Raw genomic sequence first — 18,045 nt, forward strand, 5'->3', positions numbered from 1 at the left:
TTGCTTGGCAAACAGTGCGTATGCGTGTTGTGTTTTGCGGTCAGCCGGCCAGCTAGCTCGATGCCCAGTAAATTGTGGCCAAAGCTTTTGGATATCAGCCAAATGAAAATCCAAGTTCTACTCAACTGATTAAAATATATGTGCGCAGCCTTGTGAAAAATAATAGCAAGAAGGATGCTCCCACAAGAGATTTTATAAAAGCAATTTGCGAGATTTGATCATTTTTTGCTAAATAAAACTAATCAATAAATAGTAAAGGGCAAACGTATAGCGCTTAAGAATATGGCAAACTCTTCTAAAAAATATGAATAATGGAGATAATAAATTCCAATAATCTCCAAAACCGAAACTTCACTGAAGTTTTTGGAATCCCTCGAAAGCTGTTTAATTATAAACAAAAAGATTCATTTTATTTCGCATTTACATAGCTGTTAACTTACATACTAAACTGCATCTATTTATGTACAATACATTGAAGTTATTAGAGAGTCTGGGCATTGTGGGCGGGGTGAGTGTGGTTTCTTGAGTATTTAGTTAAATAAGTTAAATTTGACTTGCGGCCACTGTGGTAACCATGGAACACGCGGAATTCGCCGCGTTCTCATCAAAGGTTTCTCAGAATTCCTGCGAAGCATGAGGGCTTCGATCCGGAGCTAATGTAATTGGTTCTTTAATTATTACTTCAACTTAAAGATGCTGTGGTGCACTTTCGACTATTTCTCCATCCGTTGGTTTTTGGGGTTGTTCTGGGCTCAGTCTTTAAAAGCAACTGTACGATTCTTATGTATTCTGTGTGCATACTTTATTTTTTATGCCTGTGGTATGTGTGTGCTTGTGTATCTGTGATTTTGCACTGTAAGAAATCAAGAGAACAGTTCTTGAGTTTTGAATTTTAGAACATGCTTGGCCAATGTAAATATAATTTGTAAGTATCTTTACTTATTTAGGAACAGAAGCCTTATAATATTTGAAAAGCTTTTCTGCTTAAATAAAGTATGATTGACCTTTAATTAGCATACATATATCCAATTGTTTCATTCATTGAGCATTCTTTTTTAAGAAGTCCAGGCTCTGTTTTTTCTGAGTGTATCTGTGGCAAGCATTTTAAGCCCACTGTTATTGTGGTTTCCTTCTGATCCTTCGCCATCCTTGGCTCCTTTTGTCGCCTCTCTTCGTGCCTTCCTGCATTGACTTTCAGGCCTCAAACTGCCGTGACTTAAATTTTGTGTGTGTGCTGTGAGGTCTGTGTGTATTTTTAAAAACCCAATTTTTTCAGAGCCTTTAGGTCTACATCGCCATAGTAATCCTCGCTGTAAAAAGCAGAAACGGAAGTATTAAATAAATAAAAATTCTTGTTAAATAGCAGTCAAAGGGAAATTTCGTTTTAGGGGTTTCCTTGGCCCGGCTCTGATTTGTTTAATTAAATTGCTTTGTCTCTTGCCAGTCACGCTCCGAGGAATTTGTGGCATGCATGTACATGGTTATCAAGTCGACAAAATTTGATTAGGTAACGAAAAGAATTTTATGTTTGTGCGTCCGACTTCCGTTTCGTTTCCCCATGGGTTCTGGCTTAAGCCCCGAGCAGCGCCTCGGATTGTGTTGTAAATTGACAAAGGAAATATTTATTAAAACCGTAATTAAAAATAATATTGTTAAAATCTTGTTACGAGCACTGCGGACGGGAGGGCTCGGGCCGCTCACCAGGATTTGTGGCCTGACCAGATAAAGTGGAATAGCGCGGACGGGGGAGGTCGAGGGAGGAGCAGACAGAGCAAAGCAACAGGACGTCAAGGATTAAAAGACTCTGGCTGGTTGGGCTGCCTTCTGGCCGCAATAACAACATTATCAGCGAACAACAAATTGCCTTTAAAGCGCAGGCAACAAGGACAAGTGCGATGGCAGTGGCGATGAGCAGGCGAGGCACGCTTTCGCTGCCAGGACATGCATGTCCTCTCATCCTCCACCATCGGCTACACTCATAAAAAATGTTGAAAAAAATGGGATAGCTTTTAAAAAAAATTATATACATTTTATATGTAAAATTTAGAATAACATAAGAATTGTTATTCAAATTGGTTATAGTTTTATACATTTTAAAAGTTGTAAAGCAGAAAAATAATAGTAAATTTTGTAGAGTTTAGTCATATCAAGTCTCTAAATGAATATATAATATTTACTTTATTTTACTTTACAACATTTTTTTTTAATATGGTTCTATTCCCCAACGTGGAAAATAAAATAATTTGAATATACACATAAGAACCTCCTCCATGAAACTATATTTCCTTGTCAAAAATAAATAAACTGGTTTCCTAACTCTTATTGTTTTCTCTCTGTGTAGTTCAACACTTGTCTTCATATAAAATGCGCGCTGTGTGTGCGGATCTGGGCAGCGAATGACAAAAAGCGCAAGGCTATTAAATTAAATTAAATGGAATTGACCAAAAACCAAGGACAGCTCTTGGTCCTTGTTGAGAAGTCAGCACCATAAATGTAGCGGCTTATTCGCCGCCCTGATGAAGATGCGGATCATGATGGCAGGGGCGGTAGTCGGCTGGGGGTCTAAGCTGCAAAATATGGCTCTTGTTTAGTGGTCCAAAATTGTTTTTCTTTTATTTACGTTTCTCGTTCTTTTCGGGGATTTCTTGGCCAAGCCAGATCCCTCGGCTGTGACTCTGTATATATTGACAAGCAGTGGCCGGCTCATAACTTTGGCTTGCTCTCTAGTTTTATGTTCCGCCTGTGCGTTTATATCATCATTAAAATTAATTAGAGTCAAAATGTTAAAAGGATTTCATTGCCAGGCGGACAGACTCACAGAGCAGTCCGCCGGCTATTATCCATCAGGAGTTACTATCCCGTTACTCAACTCGCCCACAGGGTCTCCTCGTCAGGGTTTCCCCATCTCGTATCTGCACTGCGGTTGGCAAGTGACTGCTGCCGAGTTGCCACTTCTGCACGGAGAACAAAAAGCAGCAGTTGGTCTCTAAAAATGTAGGCCTCAAAAAGATTGAGCAATTACCCATCCAGTTATTAATTCGTGAATGTAAAATGGGCCTATGTATTACGAGGTAAAAAACTAGGGAACTTGACTATTATAAAGCTAACATAACTATTTTAACAAAGTTGATGCCTAAAAATTATTTCTTTGTCTTAATATTATTTACAGATCTAATAAAACTTTACAAAGTCGCCCTTCTATTGCAGTTATATTATATATCTATTGTACAATAAGCATGTATAATAGCCCCAAAACTTTGTTTTTCTGTTTGTTTTAGGGATCTTGAGCATTATAAAGACAAAATATATATGCCACCAAAGATAATATTATTAAACGGTAATGAAAACATAATTTTTTCTTGGTATCAAAACTATTCAAAGATCGAACAAATTTTTACAAAGTCCTTTTCCCATTACAGGTATACTGTAATACACTTAAGAACGAGTATATTATATCTCTTCTAATATACTCCAAGGCTCCCTCTCTCTTAATCAAAATTGTTTCCACCAACTTTTCTCCTAGTGATGCAATTACTTTCGCACTGGACACTGGAGTAATTTTGTTAAACTCAAATCATTTTTGTTTATAAAACACTTGTATGTACGACGTGCGTTATCCGTTTTGAGTCCCTTTTTTGCACAGCTAACCTCTGTTAGCCGCAAACATAAGCAGGACACACAGGATTCTTATGGCGAAGTGGGGAAAGCAGCAACTTTTAATTGAAGATTGCTTACTTGCTGCACTTAACTGCCAGCCCGCAGCCACAACGAGAGCATTCCGAAATATATTAAAGTAAAAGATGACATCCAGCGGTTGGTGTGGTGTGCTCCCAGGACCAAGGACGAGGACCAGGGAAATGGGAGTGGCGAGTGGCATTAAGAGCTGAGCCAAGAGCAACATCAAACTGAATGGATGCAGGCGACTTTATGCTCATATTTGCCCCAAAATTCCGAGAGCTCTTTACGCGGCTTTTCTATGCCAAAAAGAGCTTATGCGACACACACAAAGCCATCCCACACACACACACACGCAGACAGGGGGAGCAGAAAATGTCCTTTTGCGACAACTTGTGCCTTGAGTTTGTATAGTTTTATAATTTTTATTTAATTAGTTTTAAAACTTTTTTCCAGTGCGCCATAAATGCACACAAGCGCAGGTTCACCCACACAGCCAGAGACATTCGCACACAGAGGCAAAAGTTAAAGTTGCCAGCTTTTATGAGTTAGAGGGGGCAAAGGGAAGCCCCGCCCTTTTGAAGCCCCACCAGGACCTTTATCGAGGTGCCACTGCCCACGGTTGCCCCTTTCCCCTTTCCCCTTTCCCCTTTCCCCTTTCCCCTTTCCCCTCCCCCTCTTCCATTTGCCCCTCAGTAAATCTGTGAGTGTGTGTGCGTGTTGCTGGTTCTGCCTGCAATTGTGTTGATAATTTGAAAATTCATTTAAAGTTTTTGTATCGCGTTTTTGTTTATAGAATCTAATGAATAATTAACAAAGTTCTTGTGCATTTGAAAAGACGTCAGCGGCGACGAAGGCAAAGACTTCCTGGTCGCCTCGAAATGCCAGCCAACTTTTCATTTGCCGCAAATATGGCTGGCAAAGTTTCATGTTTACTTATTATTTACAGACTCTAACGATGTCAAAGGGGAAAAAACCGAAAGAACCGTATAGTGGAGTTCCCCCAACTATGATACACCCCACTGCTCTCTTAGAAATGGCTTAAAGGAATGTTTATCAAATTGTTCCATTTAAGATATATTCATAGAGAATATCCTTAAAATGTTTCATTACACAATGAAACACGAAAAATGTAACCCCAGCTTGGATTTAAAAATCTGAAAGTACTCATCGAAACGAGTCAGAACTTATTTGTCGTCCCTCTGGCTTAGCTGACATTTGGACATTGCAGCGGTTTAAGGATTTTTTGAAACAATCGATCTAAAAGAGCAATATCAGGACAGTGATTATCAAGCGGTAAACTCAAAAGAGCAATGAGAACATAGAAGTTAGTACTTAAACACATTAATTACAATATGGTATATTTCCGAAATCTTAAATACTGTTTTCCTATTTTGTTTTGTATTTTGATATTAAATGTCTCTATCTAAAATAATCTTTAAGACATGAACACAAAATGACAATTGTCCCTTAAGACATAGCCAATTTTTACTTAAAATCGTAACATTGCTATTATATCGAATCGTGAGCTTACCTAGAGGAACCCCAAACGAGTCCTGACTCGTTCTGATGAGTACTTTCAGAATTCGAAGGCTAAACTGCGGTTACAGTACAAAGTCACTAAAAGTGTAGGACAATGTTATTATCAAGCAAAAACAAGGAAGAACGCTTTAGTCGAGTACCTCGACTATCAGATACCCGTTCCTCAAAGGGAAATGGAGATATGCAAGCAGCAAAGCGAAATTAAAATGCGCCACCTACCGGCGGTAGACAGATTTAAGCGCTATGGGCGTTAGAGTGGGCGTGGCAAATTTATTTTTGGATCAATCGATAGGTATTGACGACACCAATACATTTCAGTTAAAATTTTTTATCTAGCATGCAAATTGTGGGCGTCACAGGTTTTCGCGGTTTGTGGGCTTTTAAATGGGCGTGGCAAACTTTTTTTTAAGTCAATCGATAGGTATTGATGAGAACAATACATTTCAGTTAAAATTTTCTGTCTAGCATCAAAACTGTAGGGGTTACAGTTTTGGGCGGTTTGTGGGCGTTAGAGTGGGCGTGGCAGTCTACTGAAACAAACTTGCGCTGCGTAAGAAGCTCAGGAATCTGTACGCCAAATTTTAATAGCCTAGCTCTCATAGTTTCCGAGATCTCAGCGTTCATCCGGACAGACAGACGGACAGACGGACAGACGGACAGACGGTCAGACGGACAGACGGACAGACGGACAGACGGACAGACGGACATGGCTAGATCGGCTCGGCTAGTGATCCTGATCAAGAATATATATACTTTATGGGGTCGGAAACGCTTCCTTCTGCCTGTTACATACTTTCCGACGAATCTAGTATACCCTTTTACTCTACGAGTAACGGGTATAACTATGATCCTTAAGAGACAATTAAAAAAACTGAACAAAAATGAATTATGTTTCACCCAAAAACCTTCGAAACAAATAGAACCAGTTTGTTTTGTTTTTTTATATATTTTTTGATTTTCGTTTTTTTATGTATAAAATAAAATTATAAGCTTATAAACAAGGATCACTTAAATGTACAAATCTCTAAATTTTACGCTTCATTTTGAACGATTTCTTTCATTCCTCGATGTTCTCTATATTTTGTTTACAAAATTTTGTGTCATTTTCTTGGAGCCTAATTTGCGTGGCAATTTCAATATGTTTTAAATTTGTTGAAAAACAGAAACATGAAGAGATAGCAACAGTATGACTCAGACGAAACGAGAGAGATTTATAGATTCATAAATTAGAAACACAGAACAGAAGTCAACTGAGAAGTTCGAGAATGGCAGGAAAATAGATTTTGATGTGGTTCGAATTTCGATTTGAGGCTGAGTATTATCTCTTTTGATTTTCATTTGATTTGTGATGTGAGGGTTTGGATTTTTGGCAGGATGGGAACTGGGGATCTGAGTTGATTGATCTTGTTGTATTGTTTTGTAGTTGTAGTTGCTGTTGTTGTTTAGTTATTGTTGTTAAAGTTGTAGGTTCTTGTTGTAGTTGTTATGTTTATGAGGAGGAGGAGGAGGCAGCTTTGGTTTTTTGCGCGCCCTTAGTGCGACCTTCACTGTTCAATCCAGCTAGAAGCTCGCTCTTGCGGATGCTCTTCAAATCCAGATCGCCGTAGTAGTCTTCGCTGTAATTGTAAATGGGACCAAGGATATAGAGATATGTCAGAATAGGCCAGAGATATGGATATGTGAGATGTGGTATGTGTTGAGTACAGACAGTGGACAGTGAAAGTTTAGAGGGTGAGGAGTGTGGTGATGGGTGCTGAGTGGTGCAAGCGTGGCAGAAAACCTCAAGTGGATGGGTTGCCCAAGACTTAAAAAATAAATTTAGAGGGTGAAGCAGAATTAACCAAAGATTTTTCATCACTTGGAATGGGTTTCAAGAGTATGCAACCACACATGTTAACCCGTAAATCAGAGTGAAGATTGGTTTTCAAAATTATCAAATAGAGAAATGACCAATTATTGGTTAGAAATTTTCGATTCTATTTCAGAATAATAGAGAATATTTTCTAATAATAAGTGGGAAGTTCAACCAAGCACGATGCCCCCTGCAACCCTATTCAATTTAATATTAAAATGTTTGGAGTGCAAAGCAAGACAAATCAAAAAGGTGCCGGCCTAGGGATAAATCGCATATAAATTTCAACTTACCATCCGGGAACATCCTCGGGATCCTCGCAGTTGCCAGTGCCATCACTGTCTCCGATCTTGAACACTGTGCCGATGGGGCATCCGTATTCGCGAGCCACGCCCTCCAGGCAGATGTAGTACTTGCGGCAGTCCTCGGGGTGGGCGTGGCGCGAGAAGGATCCGGCGTTGGCCAGCTCACCGGCCGCGGGGCAGGAGAATCCGTTGGCCACCTCTGAAATCAGGCAAATATTCAGTCATTCGATCCATTTGATCTTTGAAGAGTGTGTAAACCCACCTTCGTTCTTGCACTCGGGCACCTGATCAGCCCACATGCACACGCGAGCATCGCGATCGTAAGCCAATCCGGGGGAGCACTGGTATCTGGAGGGCTCGCCGTTCCAGCAGTTCCAGAACACGTCGCACTTGTTCTCATCGGGGAAGATGCCGTACAGGCGGGAGCAGTGGGGAGTGGTGATTGGGGGTTCTATTCAAAGTATAATAATAATATCGTAAAAAATATGTACATAGGTATACATTGGATTTGTCATACGACCTTACATTATACCTTCCCGAATAATATACAAATAGCTTTAACTTTACTTTAAAATATTTATTTTAATCAGTTTTAAGTCTTAACTTGACTTTGAAATATTTATATTAATCAGTTTTAAGTCTTAACTTGACTTTGAAATATTTATATTAATCAGTTTTAAGTCTTAACTTGACTGTAAAATATTTATATTAATTAGTTTTAAGTCTTAGTTATCCCGATATAATTCCTCATTAGTGCAGTTTCGTATTGATATTTTCAACAGTATATTTCTTATACGACCTGACATTAAAAATTCCTATGTATTACAAAATTTACTTCAACTCTACTGCTTACGAATACTAAGTTTAATTAATTCCGTTAAAAGTTGTATTTTTATAGTACAAGTCTTTTTTTTCGCCATTTAATGAATTTTTCAATGTTATTTTCAACGTTTGTTTTCCCTTATTTAATTGACAACTTACCCAGCTCTGTGCGATCGCCGCAATCCACGTTGTGCAGATAGTCGCAGTTCTCGGTGAGGTATTTGGAGTCTGTGGCATCGAAGGCCAGACCGTTGCCGCAGGTCTTCAGCTCGGCAACGCCGTTGTCGCACTTCCAGTATTTGTCGCAGGACGTGTCGTGTGGATAGAATCCAAAGTCATCGGGACACTTAAAGCTACTTTGGGCCACAGCTGCAACAGAGATAGAATTTGATTATGAATATGATAAAGTTGTAAATTGGATCTAGCTAAATAACTTAGTCCGCTTGAAATCAGTGTACAAATTTCTGTGTGCTTGGTTTTGAATTTTAAATGTTGCAGCTTAATAGAAAATGTTGGTACACTTTTCACAATAGCGAATCTTTTTTATGTTATCTAACGTTCGGCACGTGGCCTTCCCCTTTTCATTGTTGTCCGAAAATGTGAGTTACCAATGAACCCAAAAAGTCATTCCAAGAAGAGTCACAGACGAAATAAGGAATCCCAACGATTGCGCAAGCCAAGCAGATGCAGATACACACGTATCCAAGATGCTTATTATCATTATGATGGCAAGGCGCGCTCGACGATGATGACGCTGGGCATGGCCATTTGTCATCTGGCCCAAAAGGCATTCACTTTAAAAAGTCTGATGTCTGACAGAGAGACGACGGTTGCCAATAAATCTCGAAGGCAACTTTCAGCAGTCGCAGACACACACGGATCGCTGACAGCTCAGGGCCAACTGCATTTACTTTTGTTTCGTGCGGTGTTTTTTCTCTCCCTCGTTTTTGGGTATGGAATTACACCGAACCCTGTGACAGAGAGTTGAAGCACCTGAAATGCGCCACCAAGGACTTATCCCCTCCCCCAACCTTCTCCTTTCCCATCTGCACCATCTGCACTCGTCTGTTTTTGTGGAAGCTGAGCTCAATGCAACCGCAGGGCGTAACGAACTAAATTGCATTTGTACAACTAACTAATGCGGTATTTGCCGGCATTTTCTATATATTTGGCGTGGAAAATCAAATGGCAGCAGTCAAAAAATAATTACCCACGTGCAGTCTGGCATTGAAAAGAATTTAGCCCCCCATGGAGGGTCCATGTGGGTGTGTGATAATCTAATTGCAAAGCCGCAGAGTTGCGGTCACGTTTCATTTCCAATGTTCAATGTTCAGTGCTCACTGTTCAATCAAAAGTGCGCATCAATTGCCTAAGCCGCGGGCTAAGTCCGGGGTCAGGCCCCACGTTGGGCGCCAAAAGGCTCGCGGACGGCCCCACGTTGGGCGCCACAAAAGCAGGTGCAAAGCGCCTGGGAAACCGCATGAATGCAACAATTGAATGAAAACATAGAAAAATCAACTGATTCGCTGGCCTGCATAAACAACATGCAATTTTCATTTTGTGTGTGTAAACTAATCAAATATCAAATTTTACATTTACGCAGTTGCCACGCTCGCGAAAGAGACTCGAATAAATCAAAACTGTGGCATCCATAAAATTATTTGCTGACTTTAATTAAAAACTGTTATTTTCGCTGCGTATTTATTTTTGCCACACATATATGATTGGCTTAGGCAGTCATTTAGCCAGTTCCGATTCGCAAAAAAACATTGATTGTTTACTCGCTGTACGTTTTGCGTTTCGCATTTGTTTATTGTAATTTTGTTAATTACGCAGTTTGATCGCAGCCTCAATACAAATTTGAATTTAATAATGCAGCTGGCGCGTTTGTTATAATTTTTAAACCCAAGGAATTCTAATTGATCGCCGCTTGTTATGGGAGTCTGGTAAGATTAGTCAGCGACATCAATTAGCCGGGCGTTTCATGGTTCGAGGACGGCCATTGGCGAGCACTTAGCCAGGTATTCACTGAGCCAGTAGCCAAGTAGCCTTCCCATTCCGCCACAATACCTTTGTTTCACCTGCCACTGTGCGGAAAGAGTGCAATGTGGCAGTTGTTTTCTGCAACAGCCGCAGGAATGGACCGCAGTCCTAATGCCTTCGCACACACACATGCCCCGGGCGATGATTGTGCACTTACAGCTGTGTGTGCTTCCGGCCACATGTTTTCTAAGCAATTACTGAGACACCTGGCGCACAGTGCGTATGCGCAATATATTGCCAAGCCTAATGTTGCGGCAAGCAGGCAGGAAAACTATCATAAAAGGTGTGCTTAACACATTTTTTATGACTTTGTTTTTTTCTGATACCAATCCTTTAAGTATGTTTCCCAAGTGTCATATTAAATTAAAAATGTAACGTAGTAAAAAAAGGGTTAAGTGGCTTTGATCAACATTTCGATTTCAAGAGAATTGTTGGATATCATTCTTAATAGCATTTTGAAAAACAAGCCATTATGTCCAACCCGAAAAGTGACTCACATACTTAGCATTCTGTTGGAATTCTGCTGAAAGCGATAGCATCTAACCATATCACGCGCTACTTTAGCCATTATCTAACAAGAGCTGAGATTCTGTTGACATGACATAACGGCTAAATTAGCTTCGAGCAGACCGCAAGACGAACGAAAATGAAAGCCAAAAGCCCGGCTAGCCCACATTCTCGCCGAGAACCGGTTCGGCCAGATTCTAGACTAACTACTAACCCACTCTGAAGTCTGGCAACCGAACTGTCTTTTGTTCTCGACGGTGCCGCCCGGCGCACCTTGGAAATAAATAGTTTGACCGGCATGCCAATGCAGCACACTGTGTATTTATGTGTGTGCTCCACTATATATGGCACAATCTGCAGCGACCACGTGAGCCAGCGAATTATTTATAAGCTAGTTAGACTGATTGCCTGGTGTGGCATGCTATTTAATTTACTGTTCGGCCATAATTGGTTTATCTATCAGCGCGGAGCGCTTAATTACATTTTTTGCTCCTTTGGCGCAAACAATGCGGATGGGTGTCGCTGTTTATGTGCATTTAAATAATACATTTTTATTGACATTTTAACAGTTAAACCGACATTTGTGTTGGTCTTGTTGGTTGATTGCACACCATTGGCACTGGCTGACCCCCAGTCGCTGTTTATCATTCGTACATCCGCTCGTCCATTAACATAATCATTTAATTAACCAAAAATGCACACAACACTGGTGCGGCGCAAATTACAAGCTCTATGGAGCTCGATTTAATGAAATTAATTTATGCTTTGCTTAAATGACAGACACTGTCAAGATGCAAATGAATTCATAATTTAAAATTAACAAATGAATGCGTTAGCAAAATTGCAAATTGACCGTGCGTTTTTCAATAATTCATAGCCGTGTTCAGTAATTAGATGCGAGCGATACGCATCGGGAAGAGTATCTTTTTCCCGGACAACATCTTTGGGTCGCTTCGAAGGGAAGACAGCCGTATCGTTTCATGACAAATGATGACAAATCCCCGTTGCATGCGGCCAACTCAGTTGTCAGCCCATAAATACCAGTATCAGAGCAATGAACCCCGCAGAGGGGCGGGGCATTAGCATTTGGCATGCCAGCAAACAAACTCAGCGGCATTATGAAGGACCTGGGCCAGGACACGGACTAGGACCCATAATCGCCGCCAGCTCCTGCGGTTGCAATCACCATCCCAATCCCAATCCCAATCGCAATCGCAGGTTGCCTCTTTTGAGGCCCTCGACAGCTCGAGTGTGTATCTATCATTTGCCGGGCTGTAACTCCACTCCGCCCGGCATAGTGTGGTGTTATTTTTATCGCTGTTTGTCTTCTTGTCTGGCAAGACATCGCCGCCGTATAAATCAAGAAAATTGCTGACATTTAAGCACGTTTCGTTGGGGAGCCTTTGGCCCGTTAGGTATTTACCCGGCAACAACAGCACTCGAGCATTTCCGCTAAATGTTGCCGTCTTCCAAAAACTGTTTTTGCATACGGTGCGCCGACAACATCGTAATGATATTTAAATATTTGCCCACATTGTTGGCGGCCCGTCCGTATGTGGGTTAATCTGCGTTTGAATTGTTTCGTCCATTGTTTGTCTATTGCCCGACGGTTGTTGGCTGGGAAGTGCGCAGAATTCTGATATTATTTGACGACCGATTCGATAATACTTCGGATTTAAGAAGGGAAACTGAATTCAATTTTAATACCCAAAAGTTTTAATCTGTGAAATTAATTTTAATTGAATAGGAATTTTCTGAAAAACAATTATCCAGACTGGCAAAAAAACCTTTGCTTAATAAAAACTAACAATATAATCTAAGTTAAGTTTTGTTTGCCCGTACTTTAGTTGAAATATTTTGATATCCCACAAATTTTTTTTTTGTTTTGAATTGTTTCTATGACTTTGGTTGCTGAAATCCCAAATAGTTTCGACTCGTCACAGATCGAGCAATAAATCCGATGGCCCAAGAAGGCGACTTAGTCGCAATTCATGTATTTACCGCTGAATAGATACGACTTTTTCAAATTTAACGCATCGACGCTGGCGCTTTTGAGAAAAATTGATTTTCAATGCTCCGCGGTCGCCGCCAAAAGTGGCATGCAAATTGAGTTTTAACAGCGCCGTATTTCGGCCCTCCCCGCTGTTGGCCATAAATCAGCATAGATAGCCCGGCGCGTGTGTGTTGGCCTAATGCAACCTATAGAATTCGGCACACCCAGTTGCATGTCGGCTGCGGCGGCCCTTTTCATTTGATTTTGTTGCCACAAAATAAAAAGTTTTCAAGCGTGACTTGCTGCTGCCTGTGTGGCAATGGCAAAATAGAAAAATGGCAAAATTTATTTTGTTTGTCTTTGGCCACATTCTTTTTTGCAGCTGCGGTTGGTGTTAGTTTTCGATACGGAACCGCAAGAAGGGAAAAATATAATCAAGAGTCAAATGCGGAAATTTATTGTGTGCGCTCTCGTTTTTCGGAAATCTTTGGCCCGCTTAAATTGTTTATCGCCGTGATTAGCAGGCTGGCTGTAACACTTTCGACCCCCATTTAAAGGGAAGTCGGGGCCTTAAAGTCGAACAAGCGAGCAAGTGAGCAGTTGAACTGGCAAGTGCCGTTGCATAATTAATGGCAACTTGAACTTGACAATGCACGGCGGGTTTTCATCAAAATGGGCCCATTAAAGCATTTATGTTTCGGCCCGTTGTTAAGTTTAATAACTTGGCAATTGCTGGTAATTAAAATTGAGCAGCGAAATTGCTTTTTACGGCCATGCACGACTTGGCAGAAAAAATGCATGGCACGCAATTCGCAAATGTTTTAGGTTGAATAACCAAAAAGCGAACGGCTTTAGATTTGGATTGGGGATTTTGCGATTTTGGGAGCGGCCGAGTGGTTGCGTAGTTAAAATTCCTGAGCCTAGCCCAGTTGTATCTCGCCCATTAGGCATCTTTGGAGGCGGCTATCTAAAGAGCTTTTCAATGTCAATGTCAGAATTGGCGTATCTCGACTCGGCCACACCCCAGTGGAGTGTGCGAAATTAAAGCCAGGAATCCGAGGCTTTTTCCGCTGGTTATCTAATGCAGCCCGAATCTAAATATCGCTTACAACACCGAGACCGATTTCGCAATCGAGCTGCAGCGGAGCCAGACGATCGTCGCTGTTGTAACCTCTCCCAGCTTTTAAGGCGGCTTCGATGAGGTAATGAAATCGAACCGAGCCAGGCCAATAGATGCAGAGATTCGTAGATGCATGGATACAGATACTGCGCAGCGTAACTGTATCTGTGTATCTGCGTGGAAAACTCGGGCTGGGCTGGGACTTGCTCAATTACATTTCCCTCTGCTCGGTCTCGCTTTTCGTTTTCGATTTCGATTTCGTTTTCGCTTTTCCCTGCTAGATTTCGTTTCTTTTTGGATCGCTGGTAAAAGTGGAGCAGTGATAGTTGATTTACCCGTCGTTGCACAAGCACACTCTCGATTTTTGCACACTGATTTTCAGCACTCAAGTGTCCTTCATGTTGCGCAAGCGGAAAAGCATTTTCCACTCGCCGCTGTTCATTTCACTTAGCTAGCTAAAGATACATACCGGCTCCGAATAATGCCACAAACACCACGAAAAACTTCTTCATTTTGCGAGTGTAGTTATTTGTATTTAGTTGGGATCGGGACTTAAACCGACGGAACCGCACTTGAAAAAACTGAGACTGAAAACTGTTTAACTGAATCTGCGCTCCACTGGCACCGACGACTTGAAATGTGTGTGGTTTCTGGTGGAGCGGTAGCTTTTTATACCGCTGCGCATGCGCAACGTCGCGAACAATCCAGACGTCAGCGTCGCCGCTGGCGTCGGCGTCGGCATCTCCGCCTGCGCCTGCGTCGCTGCGGGCAGCGGCAGCGGCATTGCAACGGTATTCGTAGCAGCCAGCTTTTCGCTCGCTACGTGGCCGAACCTCTCTCCTTCACTCTCTCTGGCCTTTTTCCACCTATGCTTGCCTCAACTTACCTGTTTTGTATGCAGGCAGCGACGCCGACCGCGCTGCCGCTGGCAGCGTCGACGCCGACGTCTATTGTTTTGTGGCCCAAACCATTTGTCAATTGATCTTTTTCACTTCTTTTTTACTCCGGCTGCCTGCGCTTTGCATTTTTTCGTTTTCTTTATTATTTTTTATGTACTTTTTTAAGGTGGGGGTTGCAAATGGAATTCGCCTGAAAAAGTTCAGAGCACTGTAAATGCGAGTGTGAGTGTGAGTGTGGGCAACTAGCATTCAATTTGTATCTGCAACTAATCACGGCTGAGGGCACGGCATATTGCAATCCGTAAGATATGTCGCTGTATTCATGGCTGAACTTCACCTTTTCTCGCGATGAGTCATGCGAGCTCTACTTCACATGGCACTCTAAATTATTTATCTATATCTAATTATTTTCTAGCTGACAGAGTTGCCTCTGCTTCCTACAAACTAGAAGATACTTCGCTTTATGGCTGAACTTTGCCAGTTTGTCAAGTGAGTCATTTATATCCGTGATTATTTTTATCATATTAATTGAATATATAGTGGTCGATAAGCGATTTTTATTCCAAGATTGGCTAATTTATCTAGTTTTTTCCGATAATATTTCGATAAATACATATTTGCTAATCAGTGCATTGACTTATTTCTGATCATACGTTTACCAAAAGTAACTTTTTATGGCTAATGTAGAAATTGCGTATACGCCGTGGTGGCTGTTGCAAGCAAAACTCATACACAGCTTAAATTTAATCAACTCCATTAGCATGATTTCCTAATGCGATGGTCAACCGGTGGCCGGCAATGCAACTCGAATTATGCATCCATCTCCGCGCCCCGCCGAGCAAATGAAAATAAACAAACGTCGAGAGCCATTTAGCCCATAGTCACTCAACTGGCTGGCATTTAAAACAGGCCGTCATCTCGAATGCAGTGCGTGCCAGTAAAAGGTAGGCCAGCCAGTTGTTTTTGCTGCGGCTGCTATTGGCCCGGTGTGTTGTTGCTGCGGCTGCGGCTATTAAAACTGACCCAGCTCGGCGGTCAACGGCAGCCACTCCACTCGACGGCGCCTTCGAGTGGCAAGAAGAAAAATCGCAAAAAATGTGTGCAATTAAATGCAAGAAATGTGATTCAAGGTTTCGGAATGCAGGAAGAATATGAAATTACAGTCGGCGACTGCTGCAGAAAAGTTTCAGCTGACGATGATGGCAAATCGAACAGGGGGCACTGAGGAAAAAGGTGCAGTCTATAGTAGAAAAATCCAATTAACTGAACACAAAGAACAAAGGCAGTAAACCATTTTCATCGCATTTGGGTTCAGTAACAAATATTAAAGATACAAATAGGACTAGCTCCGTACTTAAATGCCTTAAACGATTTAGAACGGCTTTGGGATAATATGTAGGTGAATTAATTTCTAATGACATTGTGGTAAAGATACAAATAGGACTAGCTCCGTACTTAAATGCCTTAAACGATTTAGAACGGCTTTGGGATAATATGTAGGTGAATTAATTTCTAATGACATTGTGGTAATGGTAAAACGTGTTTTCTTCCAAATGACTTTTTTGACTTATGACGGTCTTGCAGTAAATAAGATGCTATTAGCTATATAATTTAAGTAATTTTAAGTAAAATTAAAATGATGCAGGTTTTATTCAGTGCGTTAAGCTTGAACGACCTTTAGAAAATCGCTTAAAAATATTGATTAAACATGAATATCTCCTTCCTGTTGCTTATATAACTAGTTCGAGTTATGAAGATTTCGAGCCAAGTTCGGTATAGAGAAATTTCAGTACCCCTAGGTTTTCACGTATGACTGGCTGAAACCTAAAGAGTGTAAATACAGACTCTGTTTGGACATTTTTTCCTGTGTTGGGCTCGAGTTCAGCCGAGTTCGGGTGAGTCGAGTTGGCTGGGCCCGTGTGTTATTGAAGTGGAGGCTAGAAGACTTGCGACTGGCTGCCTACATGTCCAGACAGCGAACCAGTTTTAGAAGTGCAAAAGCAGCAGCCACAACAACTGCTGGATCAACTGCAGCAAAAAACCGAGCTACCTTGTCAGCTATGCTTTCGCTTTCAATAGCAGTTTCAAATAGTTACTCATAGCCCAGTTAGCTATTTCTTGCTTTTGTTTCAGGAGCCGGAGCCTAGATTTTTCGGGTTCTCTTAGGGTTCAGAAACTCGTTTGCCGTGCAGCTGTATTCGTGGGTCTTTTAATTCTGCAACGGGGCGTAGCCACCCAATTGAATGCCAAATTATGCCAGAGCGGTTTGAAATTCTGCTGTCTGCTGTCCAGTTAAGACTATCATAGTAATTTGCGAGCGCAAAATTAAAAGATATTTGAAAAATGCAAAAATTGCATCAGATGCAGGCGGGAGATTGTGAACGGTTTTAATTGTTGATTTTAGCAGGCCATTTGTGGGTGGGTGCGGTTTGCAGTCTCAAGTCTGTTTTCTGTTTTCAGCTGTCTGCAGTACGTAGTATGTAGTCTGCAAACGCCATCGCCATCGCGATCGCATGTGCAACGCGGAAGAAAAGTTGTTTGGCCTGAACCACACACTCCCTTCCCCTTTTCCCCCTTAAACACGTGGTAAGTGCATGCCATTTGTATCTCACAGATACTCGAGCTCACAGATACCCCAGCCTGAGTGATTGTGAGTGAGCAGCGATCGGTGGATTATTTTTAGTCGGGCTTATTTGGCCAAGCGGGTTCTTGGGTATTTGGCAAGTGCATTTGTTAAACGGTAATTTGTCGTCAAGTCGCGTTCGTGACTGGAATCTTTCGAATCACACTCAACCCGTTAGAACGGTTTCCATTTAATTATGCCTATTTGTATAAACATTTGTACCCCTGCAAACCTGCCTCATTGAAATCCAACTCGGTTCGACCCAATTCGGTGGGTGTGGTGGAAAGTTAGGCCGTTAATTGCATTGGGAGGCTAGGTGTCACTGCGATATCACCTGCGAAGGTGGAGTGAATATATAAAATCAATAAGGCTGGCTAAGGCTACATGCAAATGCCCGAGATACTAGGTTAGAGGCAAGGTCTAGGCCAGATATGACCAAGGAAAACTATGTAGATTAGTGGGAAAAATAATTCACACGATTGAGCTTATATTTATGAGAAGAGAACCCCGTTTTTTTTGTAAAGAATTGTACACATTAGAATAAGCTACTGTTATAGAGAAATGGGAAGTATATTACAAATATTTTATAATCTTCACATATAATTAGTTATCCTAAAGCGCAAAGCTGACTTTATATTTTCGTTTAAGCAATAAAGTAAAAATA

The 18,045-nt window shown here is 41.4% G+C and overlaps 1 protein-coding gene across 2 annotated transcripts; it reads right to left on the minus strand.

Annotated features, from left to right (window-relative positions):
• Nucleotides 1-383: 383 nt before the first annotated feature.
• Gasp (Chitin binding Peritrophin-A domain-containing protein Gasp) lies at nt 384-14,521 on the minus strand. 2 transcript variants are annotated; one of them, XM_017082386.4, is made up of 5 exons: nt 14,329-14,521; nt 8,356-8,565; nt 7,637-7,825; nt 7,363-7,573; nt 384-1,310 (listed from the first exon to the last, which is right to left on the minus strand). In XM_017082386.4, exons 1-5 carry the CDS (start codon nt 14,369-14,371, stop codon nt 1,256-1,258), a joined length of 708 nt encoding a protein of 235 aa, XP_016937875.1. In that variant the 5' UTR covers nt 14,372-14,521; the 3' UTR covers nt 384-1,255. The 2 variants fall into 2 exon arrangements, with proteins under 2 accessions (XP_016937875.1, XP_016937874.1); XM_017082385.4 differs by lacking the exon at nt 384-1,310 and adding an exon at nt 6,144-6,833.
• Between the last annotated feature and the right edge of the window lie 3,524 nt (nt 14,522-18,045).

This window comes from Drosophila suzukii, chromosome 3 (genome assembly GCF_043229965.1).
Source record: "Drosophila suzukii chromosome 3, CBGP_Dsuzu_IsoJpt1.0, whole genome shotgun sequence".
Taxonomy (NCBI): Eukaryota; Metazoa; Arthropoda; class Insecta; order Diptera; family Drosophilidae; genus Drosophila; species Drosophila suzukii.